The sequence below is a fragment of the Enoplosus armatus genome, chromosome 10, assembly GCF_043641665.1.
Source record: "Enoplosus armatus isolate fEnoArm2 chromosome 10, fEnoArm2.hap1, whole genome shotgun sequence".
Classification (NCBI taxonomy): Eukaryota; Metazoa; Chordata; class Actinopteri; order Centrarchiformes; family Enoplosidae; genus Enoplosus; species Enoplosus armatus.
Window position 1 is genome coordinate 13,974,807 of NC_092189.1, and position 14,502 is coordinate 13,989,308.

General features: G+C 42.1%; 1 protein-coding gene across 2 annotated transcripts; it reads right to left on the reverse strand.

Moving 5' to 3' along the window:
* Positions 1-634: 634 nt before the first annotated feature.
* Positions 635-13,768, reverse strand: ganabb (glucosidase II alpha subunit b). 2 transcript variants are annotated; one of them, XM_070912825.1, is made up of 25 exons: positions 13,749-13,768; positions 12,800-12,901; positions 12,573-12,681; positions 12,172-12,299; positions 11,337-11,516; positions 11,108-11,173; positions 9,086-9,143; positions 8,893-8,974; positions 8,706-8,802; positions 8,388-8,568; positions 8,112-8,265; positions 7,300-7,535; positions 7,058-7,184; positions 6,822-6,901; positions 6,318-6,458; positions 5,970-6,066; positions 5,621-5,722; positions 4,589-4,832; positions 4,304-4,368; positions 3,906-3,982; positions 3,679-3,753; positions 3,480-3,593; positions 3,256-3,365; positions 2,785-2,885; positions 635-2,139 (listed from the first exon to the last, which is right to left on the reverse strand). In XM_070912825.1, exons 1-25 carry the CDS (start codon positions 13,766-13,768, stop codon positions 2,030-2,032), a joined length of 2,856 nt encoding a protein of 951 aa, XP_070768926.1. In that variant the 3' UTR covers positions 635-2,029. The 2 variants fall into 2 exon arrangements, with proteins under 2 accessions (XP_070768926.1, XP_070768927.1); XM_070912826.1 differs by lacking the exons at positions 11,108-11,173; positions 12,573-12,681; positions 12,800-12,901; positions 13,749-13,768 and having other exon boundaries at positions 12,172-12,188.
* Between the last annotated feature and the right edge of the window lie 734 nt (positions 13,769-14,502).

Below are 14,502 nucleotides of genomic sequence, written 5' to 3' on the forward strand. Positions count from 1 at the left end.
TTTTAACTTGACATTACAGTAACTGAAATACGGTTTAGTCATCCTGCCTTTTTTGCTATTACTACCCACAGAAATGTTGTTTTGTGTGTGTGTGTGTCTGTGTGTGTGTGTGTGTGTGAGAGTGAGAGTTACAGTCTGTGAAATCTCCCTCAGTGAATGCAGTCAGGTCTGACTGAGAGAGTGAGCTGGGATCTCAGATCTCTGCAGAGCTCTGGGAACAGTCTACAGCAGCAGATCCACAGATCTATTAACCCACACTGCCTGGTTAGGTTTAAAAGGGGTCAGACTTTTTTAGCAGCGTCTTATAGACTCGCACCCCAACATGAATCCTTGATGATCATTTTATGGAAATTATATTGTCTTTTCCATGACTTAACTTGGTAATTTCAGCAGAGCTGTCTATGGTTAGTGCATGTGTTGCACTGTCTTGTTTTTTGTTCCAAGTTCAATCAAAAGTGAAAAACACACATCTTTGGTCTGATTTTCTTAACATATTATATGCACAATATAGTATTTATAGTATAGTAGTTTTAGGTAATGATTGCTTTGAAGTTAAAACAACTATATTAAATTAAATATTAAATTACAGAAACATAGCTGGGAAAGAACTATTAACTCAATCAAAAACAGGGACTTCTTTTACATTTGGTCAACTTTATTTTCACTTGGTCTCATCTTTTATATCTGACAACTTTGATTGACAGCTGAAGTCTGTTCCTTCACTTTCACTTCCACCAATTCAAGCAATCACCAACAAAATTGTAGCAACATGTACATTTATGATCATAAAAACAATCAAGGACACAAACTCAGAACAAAACTCCTAAAAGGTCCGATGATTTGACTAGTCAGGACACAATCCAGAGTCTCCAGAGAATCATCGAAATATTTACGACTGCTTAGTGTGCATTTAGGATTTATTTTTGTGTAAGACAGATATTTGCTAGCTAAACACCTTTCAAGGATAAGATTTAACCTGTTCATTAAGATCCAAATGACACACTGGAAATCCTGGAGAGTCCCGACATCTCTTAACACATGAAAATCTAAACAACTTTTATGTTCTCACTCTTAAGTGCATTAAAAAGAATCTAGTAAACAACGCTGGAAAAAGAACTCGATAAAACAAAGAAAGCACGCCGACAGGATGATCCACAAGCGCCAGTGGTTCAGTCCCCTGAAGCCTTTACCATATCCCTCAAAAAAACAGCTGAGAATCGCCTCTCTGCGCAGCAGCTGAACCACCTGATCACTTCCACAGTGAGGTGATGATCATGAATCATCTCCATGCACACCAATTCATCATTGATTCAGGGAGAGGATGAACAATGAATAGACTGGTCAGAAAGATGATGAGCTCTTTCCATTTTGTGGCATTAGGAAAATGAAGTACTGCAGGAAGAAAGTTAAGCGTAGAGCCACACGGCTGATTGTGGCACGAGTAAAACAAGGTCGAGCTCTTAGCTGATTGAAGTGCTTGGATTAAAGGAGGGATGGAATTATTATTTTTTTTTTTTTGAAGAGCATCAAGTCAGAAACAGAGGGAATCACCAGCAGGTGGAGCATGTGCTTTGAATGTGAACCTTCATTTTAAATTAAGAAAAAAACAATCCCCTTACAGTGATCTTCCTTCTGAGGCAGACTGGATGTACAACCAAGTGGACGATTAAACAAAAAACAAAAACAAAGAGTGCCCAATAGTTTTCTTTCTTATCCAAAGATTCATTACAATGACATGATTTGAGTTACCTGTCATCTATCTGACAGAATGTGACAAACATAATTATCTATCTAGTAGGAACCCTTTTTGTTAGTTATTACAGTGCGACTGAACACAGGAGGGACATGGCAGAGACGTTACAGGTCATTGGTTTGTGTGTGTGTGTGTGTGTGTGTGTGTGTTTGTTCTTTATTTTTCACGGAGGCTATCCTGTTGTCTTGTTTTAGTTAGTCGTGGGGATCAGTGTCTGGTTCTCTCCTCCTGTTCAGTCCAGGTCAGTCAGTTTCTCCTCCTCTCCTGTCTCCACGGTTACTGAAGCATCACGGTCCAGTCTAACCCCGCGTTCATGCCGGGCTTGCGGAGGGTCAACACTGACATGGAGGCGTCGAAGTCAAACTCCAGCTGGCTCTCCTCACCGTCTGCAGAAGAGAAGAAGAGAAGGTGTTAGAGAAAGTGGAGCTTTTGGGGAGAAATAAAAGCAAAATATCACATAACCAAACAGATAAAAAAAAAAAAAACATGATAAGAAGTTTGTAATCCTGAGGGTGCAATTCAGAAAACAATCACCTCCAGGAAACCCAAGTTGAAAACCTTTGCACTCAATTTCAGCCTTTTCACAGCCATTATCCAACAGATATTTCTGTATTATAATTTGAGGAAGTGAGTTTTGGCAGCAGTTGGCTCGTTGGCACATGAACAGCTAAAGATATGCGAGACCTGAGAAACCAAGATGATATTCCTGAATATTCAATCATAAAATTCAAAATTTTTAAATCACCTATATTAACAACTTTTAATTTGGCACTCAAAAATAAAAACAAAGAAGGGCAGATTGATTCCCACGCTGCCATGTCTTTTAACTTTAAAACTTTGTTTACATGAATTCAACTACCGTACTGGAATGCGTTTGTGATCATTAAAACAAAAATGGTATAAAACCTGTTAAACTGCCTCTTGTGAAATTGCCACAGGGCATTTAAAACAGATTCTTCCTTTGGGCAGCATACATGCTGTGAGTGACTCAACCTGTGAGAATTAAAACGTGAGAGAAATGCTGTACTCACCAGCAGTCTTCAGGGTAACCTTGCTGGGCTTACTGGCTCCTAGTATGACAATGCGTTCAAACCAGGAGCGGGTGGAAAACTGAGCATCTGGAGCCAGGTCACTGTGGACCAAGCAGAGCCATAGATTTAATATTCAAGCAAGATGTTTTACAACACAGAAATGATGAAGTAACCAATATAATATAAATCATAAATGGTTCCCCGCTTAACAACTTAGTACCTCATCTTGCTCCTATTCTGAATGTTGCTGTTTTCCTTTGCTTTTATCACAAGAACCTTTTACTGTATTGCTTGTATAATATCAGCACTTGTAATGTCTTCAATTGCCTTACTCCATTTTCATTGTGTTTGTGTCACAAACATAAAATTATAACACATTAAGATCTGATCTGTACTGAAATATCTTCAGGGGTGGATTTTTACTTATAGAGAGGCAGGTTTACTGAAACTGAGAGAATATTCGTCACTCACACAGAAGAGAGGATGTTGTTGGCGAAGGACAGCCTCCTGTGGATGAAATCCTTCTTTTCATAGTTGAAGGTGTGGCCATCGTCGATGTAGAGCTCACCCTCTGCAGTTCTCTGCCGGAAAAAATGTCAGAACGTATGTAAGTATGTCAATGCCACATGCCAGGCAAACATGTTGAATAGCAGCGGAGGACTGTTGTGTCCTGCAGCTGTCATCAGGGGCGTTACCTGGGCATTAAGAGCCACATATAAAGTGTAGGGATCGTGCTCCATGCAGGTGGAGGACCTGCGAACTCGAAGCTTCCTGGGAATAATGGAGCCGCCACGCTGGAACACAGGGATCTGAAAAGAAGACAGAAAGCTCCATCTTAAAACCAAAGGAAAGGAGGAAAATACTAACTACTAAAAAGGATGTGGAGAGCCTTACAGAGCTCATGGTGACAGGGATGTAAAGGTTCTGGGCTCCGTTGTGCTTCTGGAAGGTGTGGACGTCAAACCAAATCTGAAGAACAAACACACACAAGACCAGGTTTTTTAAAGACGACGGACACCTGAACCTGCAGTCATGTTACTGGCACCATGTTCTATAAAAAAAGCACTTTTCTTGACAGAATCACTCAACACCAGAAAGATACAGTAACTGTGTCCTATTACCTCCTCTTTGCCAGGCAGGTAGGCGGTGACTCCCCTGGCTCCCTCCTCAGTAACTGGGTGCACCAACAAGTCTCTCCCTGCAGCAGAGTTAAGTAACATCAGTGGATCTGCCTTACAGTAACAACTGAAGTTTTCATTCTAGTTTTTTTCCTCTCGTACCTTGGCTGTTCCGGCGCTAAACAGAAGTTCACACCCAACTACATGTCGTCATTACACAACAACACAACAACGCACAGATATGGACAGCTGAGCTGCAGAGATTCTGCGGCAACTTTGACCATCAGACACTGAGTTTTCTTTTTAAAGGAATCATAAACAGATCTCTCGATAGATCAGTTAAAAAAAACAAAAAACAAAACGACAGGAAAACATTACATTTTTGGTGTTTTGTGTCTCACCGATCAAGAACTCATCATCCAGAGCGAAAGTAGCAGGATCCTGAGGATACTCCACCCAGAGTGGTCTGCGACAAAGAGAGATACACGAGTGAGCAGAGTAACATGACTGCACACTATTTTCATCTGCAAAGAATATTACTGAAATCTGCAGTGAATTCAAACCAACAACACAACATACTTTTTGTGCTTTGGGATATTTTGCATAATTATAAATCAGATTAGGGGACAAATTTTGTTTTGAATTTCCATTTCTCTGTATTAAAACACTGCACATACTGTCCTCACCTCATGACGGGCTCTCCAGTGCGGTGTGCGTGGTAGAACTGCTGGTACCAGTAGGGCAGGAGGGTGTAACGCTGGCGAACAGCTTCACGGATCAGTGCTGCGTTTTCCGGGCCGAACAGCCAGGGTTCGCGGCGGGGTGTGTCCAGGTGGGCGTGGGCCCTGAAGAACGGCTGGTACGCCCCCGTCTGGTACCAACGCACCAGCAGCTCGGTGCTTGGAGACTTGAAGAAACCACCGACGTCAGCTAAGAGACGGATGGGGTCAGTGTTAGTGTCAGGTCTGGGCTGTTCAGAGCCTGATTGAAATACGATGTTCTTTTAGTACTAAAACGACACAAAACACCTGATCAGATCATGAACACGAGCTTCATACTCGTATCGCATAACTGTTATACATAACTGCAGTTAGATTACCCAGGGGAACTTGTGCTCTCACCATGGCAACACCTCATCCAGTTTATTGGTGCACGTTTCCATGGCAACATTAACAAAACACTCTAGGGAGATCTGTGTCCAAGTCAAATTATTTTCAGAACACTAATTTTTCTTTCCTTCAAAAAGGAGTTTTAGTATTAAAGTTCTGCTTTACTGTTGTTTTCTGAGTTGCGTGTGACACAATGATGCATATTATAACCTTTTCATTATAGTTGAACGTTAAAGGGCAGCTAAATAAAAAAAAATAATGAAGCTATACTTTCAAACCTGTTGGAGCAGTCCAGACACGAAGAAAATTGACTGATTAGTTACTTAAATATTCAGTTCTTCAATAGTATTCACAATTGTTTGCCAATAAAAGAGTGTCTGTAGTAGCTTCTGTTCTGCTTCCATTTGGCAGTGTTTATTTCAGAACACTTTCTGAATCGCAGACACGTGATAATGTTGAATATGTCCATATTCCAAACAAGTATCTACTAGTGTATAAAACAGTTCAGTAGAGTTTCCAGGAGGTTTTGATGTCATCAGTTGCTATACTAAACCAGAGTAGTTTACTAAACTAGTGTAACAGCAGACTGTAAAGCTTGATAACACTCACCACCACAGAAAGAGATTCCAACCAGGCCCAGACTCAGACACATGGGGATAGAGATCTTCAGATGGTCCCACTCAGCAGCATTATCTCCAGTCCACACAGCACCTACAGACACAAACACATACACACTTTAACACTCAAGGTCATGTGCTCATAATAGCCTGACACAAAAGGTCTAGCACACAACCCAACAGTGTTAGAAGAGGGTTAAACGGGTTTTCATTAAAACAATACACAGGCTTTGGTTACAGTGTAATAGATTTAGTTTTTTAGTATGCTTTAAATTTAGTTTCATTTAAGAACTACAGAGGTCGCAGGTAGAATGAAAACGTAAAAGCAGTAAAGGGCTCACCGTAGCGCTGTGACCCAGCAAAGAAGGCTCTGGTCAGGACAAATGGTCGCTCAGTTCCTCCTGACCTCTGGATCAGACCCTCCGCTGTGGCCATTTGCTGCAGGTTGTACACAGCATGATCATTTTTACACATATCTAAGTTTTAGAGCAATTTGTGAGCTATGACGATGAAATTAAAATCATAATGTCCCATATTTCATTCCCACTGCTGGAAACTTGTCGCTGAACGTCAAGGAAAAGTGTAGAGATATATTTTCACCAAAGTTTAATGGCTGCGGGTCATTTTATTCTGCCAATACATTGATTTGTGTTCAGGACTGTGTTGTATTGGTTTCTGCGTGTACTCACCACATAGAAACCATACATGTTGTGCACGTCGCGGTGCTCCCAGACTCCGTGCATTGCGTCCTTGTGCATTGTGACCTCTGGCCCGTTAAAGACCGACGGCTCATTCATGTCGTTCCATGTATACAGGTTCTCCATGGAACCCTGGAGAGTGGACAGAGATTGTGGATGTAAGTCTCGAGGCCAGACCAACCATATTATGAAAAATGTGCCATTTGAAATCCATAAACAGATTTGATTCATAAATAAATCCTTTCCAATGTCTAAAAATTGTTGCCAATAACAGAAAACTGGGGTTGTAGTTGGCAGGTGAGAAGATGCTAATAACACTGGTTGCTTGTGACATTTCCCAGTTAAACAAAAAGGATTTTAAAAAGGCTTTTGTCCTTTCTTATGAAAAGCTGGCGCACAGCAACAGCCAACATGCTAAAATCTTCAGTATCTCATAGATTAGTGACTGTTTGTCTTCAGCTGAACAACAGAGAGAGAAGTGTCCTCAGGACTCACCTCATACTGATCGTAGGCGAACATGCTGGCCCACCAGGCCCTCATGTCTGCACGGGTGAAGTCTGGATAGCCCGCACTACCTGAAGGACATGATCCGTCCCAATGAGAAAGAGGAAGGACAGGCAGGAATGTGAGAGTGTGATCTTCATTATGACTATGATTTGTCTCAGTGAAGATCCTGTTCACAAAGTATATTTACAAATGGATTTACTATGATTGATGGTTGAGTCTCTTACCAGGCCAGCACCACCCCTCGTAGTCTCCACCGTCTTTATTCTTGATATAGAAACCTCGAGAGCGGATTTCATTATGGATCTTGTAGTTGCTGTCTACTTTGATATGAGGGTCCACAATGGCCACCATCTATAAAACAATAAATAAAAATTACAGTCTTTAAAGTGAAGACTGGAGTAATTGTAAGTAATTGTCTTGACATTGTCTGCTGGTACAGTGATGTTGGATTATTTGTCATCTGTACCTTGCGTTTCTTGTCCACGAGACCCTGCAGCATTTCCTTTGGTGTTGCAAACTTGTGCGGATCCCAGGTGAAGTAGCGCTTGCCATCTGTGTGCTCGATATCGAGCCAGATAAAGTCATAGGGGATGTCGTGCTCGTCAAAGCCCGCATCCACTGTCTGCACGTCTTCCTGGTCGTTGTAGTTCCAGCGGCACTGGTGGTAGGCCAGAGCAGCTAGGGGAGGGAAGGACTGGGTGCCTGTGGGACGACGCGAGGAGAGAAGCTTTCAGTGGGCCACACAGATACCCACACTGGTATCAGGTAGTAAAACATGTTCAAACCTCATTGTCACCTTATCTTTGGTGGATACTGGGGGAAATAACAAGGCAAACTTTTATTTTATGCCTTTGTGTTAAATGTCTGAACCACTGTAGCGCTTTCGTGAATTCAATTCTGTTCATAATTAACTACAAACCTGATTAAGGTGAAAGAGTGGGGTTTAAATTAATGAATTAATTGAATCTCTTCATTAAAAGTTTCACAGTTCTTGAATTTGCACAGTGAACATAATTAAGTAGTTGGTCTAATTTAAAAATGTGTCAAATAGTCCCTCAAACTGTTCCTCTGCAGATGAAGACGAGCCATGAAAGATCTCTTGATATCAATGTCTTTTTAAGACAAAAACATTTGTAAATATTTTTGTGATGCCATAGAAGGATTAGCATTCAGCAGTAATGATTACCTCTTTATCCCCCCCGAAAACATACAAAGAATAATTAGTAAAAACTATTCTTGGTTTGTTTTAATTTGCCAATTTTCAATCCATCTTCTTACCTGTGAGGGAGGCATACTGAGAGAAGATGTCTTTGGGTGTTGGTCCAAGCATAATGAAGACATCGATGATGCCGCTTTCAGAGATCCAACGCACATCTGTCTGTGGCGTCTCACTGGAGCCCTGCACATAATCCAGCATTTTCCCAAACACAGTCTGGAGAGAGACAAAACTGAGTGAGTGAAGCACTGGGCTTTTGTACAACAGCACATTCACAACTGGCCTTTTTTGGCCAAAACAGTCCCAAGAACTAAGGAGAAGAAGAAAAAGGGACATACCTTTCCAGCTGTGTTAGAGCTGATATCTACCCAGGTCTCAGCGGCATTGAGCCAGAAGATGCCTGTGGTCCGCTGGGCGTTGTGGGCCAACATAACTGGGACAGCACCATAAAGGGCCATAGGGTTATACAGCTCATACTGGAACACATCCAGATTGTAGAGCCGATAAGGATCTCCATTGCTGAAACAGATAAACACTGGCTTGATCCAATGTAATGAACACTACACTGACCATTGAGCATGTGCCACCAAATATAAAAGAAAATTCAAACTCCATCTTCATTTTGAATGCGAGATATGACTTGTTGGGACACTCACTCTGTTGTTTTGAGTCTGAGGGTGTCTGCGTGTTCTGGGATGCCGTAGACGTGCTCAACCCCCGGCAACGAAAAGTCTAAACTAATGGCAGATGGACCTGTGAGGCGAGAGCAACCGAATATCAGTTAAAGGGAGGCAAAGTAGGAAGAAAAAGTCAGTTAACCCCAAAAACATAAGTAGGACTTACCATTAGGTTTGCCGTCCGAGTGCGATTTAAATGTTTCCTCCCACATCCCGTCTTCTACTTTCTCTTCCTCTTCTTTTGTTGTCTGGCAGACAAACAGAGAGAACAGTAATGTAATTTAAATAAGATCTAGGCTGGTGGTGCGTTAAAATAAAGAAAGGAAGAGGAAATTAAAGTGTATTTTAGGGTGTAGTACCTCGACCTGGTTTGCTGGATCAGCCTCCTCTTTCTTCTCGGCCTCTGGGTCTGCCTGACTGCTCCATGGCACAAAGAATGGTGAGGAGGGGTGAGGGGGGGGGTATAGGAAAGAGAAAGATGTGTCACTTTGTCATGCTGTCTTGTGATGTGGGACAATATATGGGAGTATAATTAAACTATAATTAAAGGAAAAGGACAAACAAACAGGGAGGTTGGTGAATGCCCCCTGACTCCAAAATGACAACTAACGAATACTCTACAAGAATAACTAAACTTCAATGACAAAGGGGACTGAGCAACTCCCTGCCTTGTGGCTATTTCAAGCTAGGCATTATGGGACAGGACCTCTAGAGGCTGCGACATGCAACACCCACGAGGCTCCTGACAGAACCAACTGGCACCCAGTGGATCCCCAGTGTACCATGGTTCAATAAAGGCCATGACATTGCACCAAAGATCACCATCAAAAAAGCCTTGAATTGCTAAAAATTTGATCGCCACACACAGCTGTGGAGGAACATGATCTGCCACAGTGCACATGCAAGAGGCAGCAGTGTCATAATGTGTTTTGAAACCCTGTTATCACATTTCAGCGGAAAAACAAGGCTCTTGTGTTACAGGTTCTGTGTTGCTCCACGCAGGATTATTGGGTAAATAGATGGTTGTAAATGCTCTGATTTAGCATTGCACCACACCATGTCTTTTTATTCCACACATTCTTATTCCTTGTCAAAACGTAGCGCCTGCATTACTCAGAATGAGAGTTGGGTTAGGGTTACAGCCTCGAGCAGACACGAGGAGCAGGCTACTGAGGTCTGGTAAACTCACTTCTTTCAAACTCCACAACTTGTAAGTCAGCCCCAACCGATGCTAACTCAAGTGACATCACGCAAGGTAATTTATCAGATTTCACACACACAAAAAGGATTTATACAACTTGTTTTTTTTTTTTTTTTACATATAGTAGCCACTCCCCAAGACCTGTAAACAGATGTTTTCCTCTGTAACATTAGTATCTAAATATATCAGGCAAATGGACTTTTCCACAATTTGAACGTTAACAGTAGTTAGATCAGTACTGAGACTGAGGCTGAGGCTGATATTTTACCCAGAAAACTTTTTCAGTTTGGTGTCAACATGATGTTTTGTTATTGTACAATTTCACTCAGTAACACTCCTCATTACAAATACACCACAAACACAACAATGAGGACAGTGCCTACAAAAGCTGTTTTTCCGCAATAATGAGAGCACGGCTTTAAAGCACAAAAGAAGCACTGTCCCAGAAAAACTACAAAATATGTCCCAATTCAGAGAATTCTTACCCCCAAAACTGAAATGCAAACTGAAGCATAACCACAAAGAGAGATGTTGCTGTTGGGTTTGGGAGCTGCACTGCATTACCAGATACAACTTATCTGGTGGGAGACAGACTACACATGTAGCTTTGCTTTTATGTGCCTTCTAAACTGGTCCACGCCTGCTGCCACCATCTATCGCAGTCAGCTCTGACCGGGAACTGAGCAAGCGTGACAAATAATTACAGTTAATATAACTGGTTTAGAAACACAGTCAGTCATGCAGTTGCGGTGTTAGATCTGCTGGAGTGACACTCTACGTAGATTATTTAGTTAATCGGATGCTGATCTGACGAGACACAGTTAAATCACTGGTAGCTGCAGCAGACCCTACGTCATTCAGGTGAAAGTGTTTGTTCATGATCAGGATGATTTTGTCTTTGTTTCATGAAATAAGACGAAAAATCAACATCCTAAGTGGCTATTATTGTACAAATGATCCTTCAAAAATATATGAGGATGATAACTGATCCCTTAATTCTGGATCGGATTAAAAGACCCACATGCACACACTCACCCACACCCCTCTCTCACTCTCAGTCACACTGATTTGAGGGTAAACACTGTGCTTGGTGTGATGGGAGTCCCTACATTTTTGGTCACTATTGGCAGCATTAGCACAAGGAACAGAATACACACTTACAAATCTTAAGGGTCTTTACCTAGAGAATACCCTCTTGATATTATCCCACACGCTAGCCACTGTGCTAGTTACTTTATAGGAGAAACTAGGATGATAGGGAGAAGAGGACAGAACAACGAGTCAGAGACAATACTCAAAAAACAAACCATTTCATGGGAACAAAAATAGAAAATCATCCACTGAGTGAGGACGTGGATTAACAGAGAGGGCTGGCATTTGTAAATGTGTGTGCATGCGTGGTTTCTCACGTGTCCTTGCGCATCCTCAGGTGCTCAAAGGCCAGCAGGCCGCGCGAGTTCAGCGACATCAGCACGTCTCGCCCTTCCATGATGTCCAGCCGGAAGGGCCGGGCGCTGACGATGACCCTCTGAGACTCTGGCCCCAGTGACAGCACCACCCCATTCTCGTCCTGAGACAAGAGAGACAGGCTGAGGCAGAGAGAGGAAGTGAAAAGAGAAGATTTGGTTGAGAAAAAGAAAATAACTCAATTATTGTCTACTCACTATGTATCAACAAACTTAGAAATGCTGTAGGTTTCTCTTATTAAAGTGAGGCCAACTAAACTTTGAAATTAGATTCTGAGAGATAAAGCCAGAGAGAAATTATCTGAAAAGGGTTGCTCTTCTTCAAGTGGCCTCTTTTGTTTCACTGAAGTATCTTCTAACATCCCTTCTACCTTTCAATCAAGTTACTGTGGGTGCATCCCTCAACCTACACGTGGATGTTTTGTTTTCTTCAAAATATTCATACAATGAATATAATAATAAATAAACAAACAAACTTTCCTTTGACACAAGAAAAAAATCACTGTAAATCTGTCATGCTAGAAGAGGGATCCCTCCACTGTTGCTCCTTTTGAAGTTCTGGCCCTTTTTTCATCTGTTAAAGCATTTTTGGGGAGATGTTTTCTTATCCAAATATAGGTTGTAGGACATATTTGTGATTTTAGGCTAAATGAATAAAGATTGACACACAATTAGCAAGACTAAAAGTTAATTTTGCCTTTTCAGTTTGACTCTGCAATATCAAAACCTACACCACCCACCCACACCACACAGTCAGTAACACCCTTGGTAGACTTACGGCTCAGTAGGTGGGTCCCTGATGAGCACGTCTGGGACCTCATAGCGAGGCTTCAGTGGCTTCAGCTCGTTAATCTTCACCCTTGTGATGTTTCCCTGGAGACGGTAGAGCTCGAGCAGCAGGCGCACCTGAGAGAGAGAGAGGTGAGAGGGAAGGGAGGGGGATACAGGAGAAGCAAAGGAGGGTACAGAGGAATTTATTTATTATCTCAGCAAATGGGTTTAACCAAGGGCTTGTTTTTTTCAGTGATCACTTACTTTGCCATATTAGGCGTTTGTTTCTGATACCACAACGAAGGGAAACAGTTGTGATTTACAGTAAACTTGTCCAAGAGTTAGTTCCTTATGCCTATGGGATCCATACTTTCCCCATTATAAAGAGCTTCTCTATGAGTGCTTTACCTTATTGTTGTCGTTGATGAGCTGCAGGGTGAGTCTGGTGTTGGTCAGCTCCATGGTCTCCAGCAGGGCTCGATAGGGAGACTCACCAGGCTTCAGCGCTCGCTGCCGTCTGTTCAGAATTGCAAAATAAGAGCGGACACCAGTGATAAATCTGTACGCGTGTGCTCTTCTTTGGCAGCTCCAACTTTAAGTAAGCAACTGTATGAGTTTTTCTATCTTGCACTCACTTGCAGAAGGCACTTTGGTCACAGGTCTTGAAGTTGCCCTTGTCCACAGCCCACGTCCCACTGAGACACACGGCCAGCCAGAGCACCAAGACAGGCGCCATCCTAGAAAGAACATCAAGGAGACAACCTAAACTTAAGATGGTTAAGGCTACTACTCACTTGACTCACATTTGGTTGAGCAACGCCAAAATAATTACCCAAGAGGACCCTAGTCAGACTACAGCACGTATCCAGGAGTTAAACTTATACAGAACACACACACGGACTTTGATCCCTCTGGTGGTAAAATGTGTCCTCCCGTGAAAGGCAGCGAGAGAAAATGTCACAGGCAGCTAAACCATTTCCCGTTTCCTCACCCCGCTGCAGCTACACAATGTGAATAAATTGACTTCTTAAATAGCATCCAGAATCCCGTTTTTCCTGTTACACCCTGAGCCTGCGTGTAAAGGCTTATTTCCAGGCCTCATGCTCCTGTCGAAGCCGGGTGATGGTGTGTCTTGAAATGATGCCAAGAGGGAGTATTAGCTAGCGTCTCAGCTAATGTGGGCTAAAGTTAGCTAGCGTTCAATCGGAAATCCGAAATAATAGCTCAGAAAACAGGCATAAATTATGAATTTGACAACAAGAATGCATCAGTCTTTTCCAGACGGACTAATGCCTGATTGTCTGACAGCAGTGTTACCGTTAATTACCTCTTTGGATCAGGATATCGTGCTAATCTTGCTGACAACGGTACAGGCAGCCTGTCAAGCCGCTAATTCAATTGGGGGGATCTCGACATTTCCAGTATGATTTTCGCTGGCGGCCGTTAAACCCGGAAACAGTAAGTTTGCTTACACGCTTACTAAGTGTGTGCCCACAGCGATAATCTCTGGCCTCCCCGGCGCACTGATAATACATCAAACGAGTGATAAATTCACGATGAAACAGCGGACCTGCTTTGTCTTACCTTTCAGTGAAGGTGGCCATCTTGATTATGCTCCCGTTAGACTCCGCCCATTTCACTCCGCAACAAAGATCGTTAAAAAGTACGATTCTCAACAACTGACTGAAATATTGATGTTTAATTTTTTTTTTTAAATATAAAAGGTAATGTGACTGAAATCATCCAGATTACAACATCCACAGTTAAATTTTTTACTTAATCATGGTGTTATCTGTTTATCTGATCGATGATAAAGGGATGAAGTATGGATTTATCCTCTCAGGCACGGACACGTCACCGCCGAGCTCCAGTCAGAGAAGTGCACACACTTGTCCCGGATTTGTCCCACTGGATTGATTTCCAGCCAATGCAACGTACAAGTGGTGGGAACACGTGTACAGTCCAATGCAATACAATACAATACAATAGCCCTGCAATAAATGCTAACTCTGTGAATATGTTTAAAATTTTGATTACACAAAGCAGTGCTTCCCAACCTGCGGATCGCCAGAGGGGTGCCAAGATAAATCTGAGATCATTTAAATTGTACCAACTTAATTCCTTCAATATGAAAACAAAAAACGAAATCACTTTTTGGTCGATCTGGGCCATAACCTGTGATATAGGGTTACAAATAGACATCTATCAAATTATTTTAAGGGGTCACAAGCAAAAAAGGTTGGGAGCCACTTCAAAGATGTTGATTCAGCTTTGTGTTGTTTTGTGTTTTGTTATTTGTTTTTTTTGATTGTACAGCACTTTGGTCAACTGTTTTTTA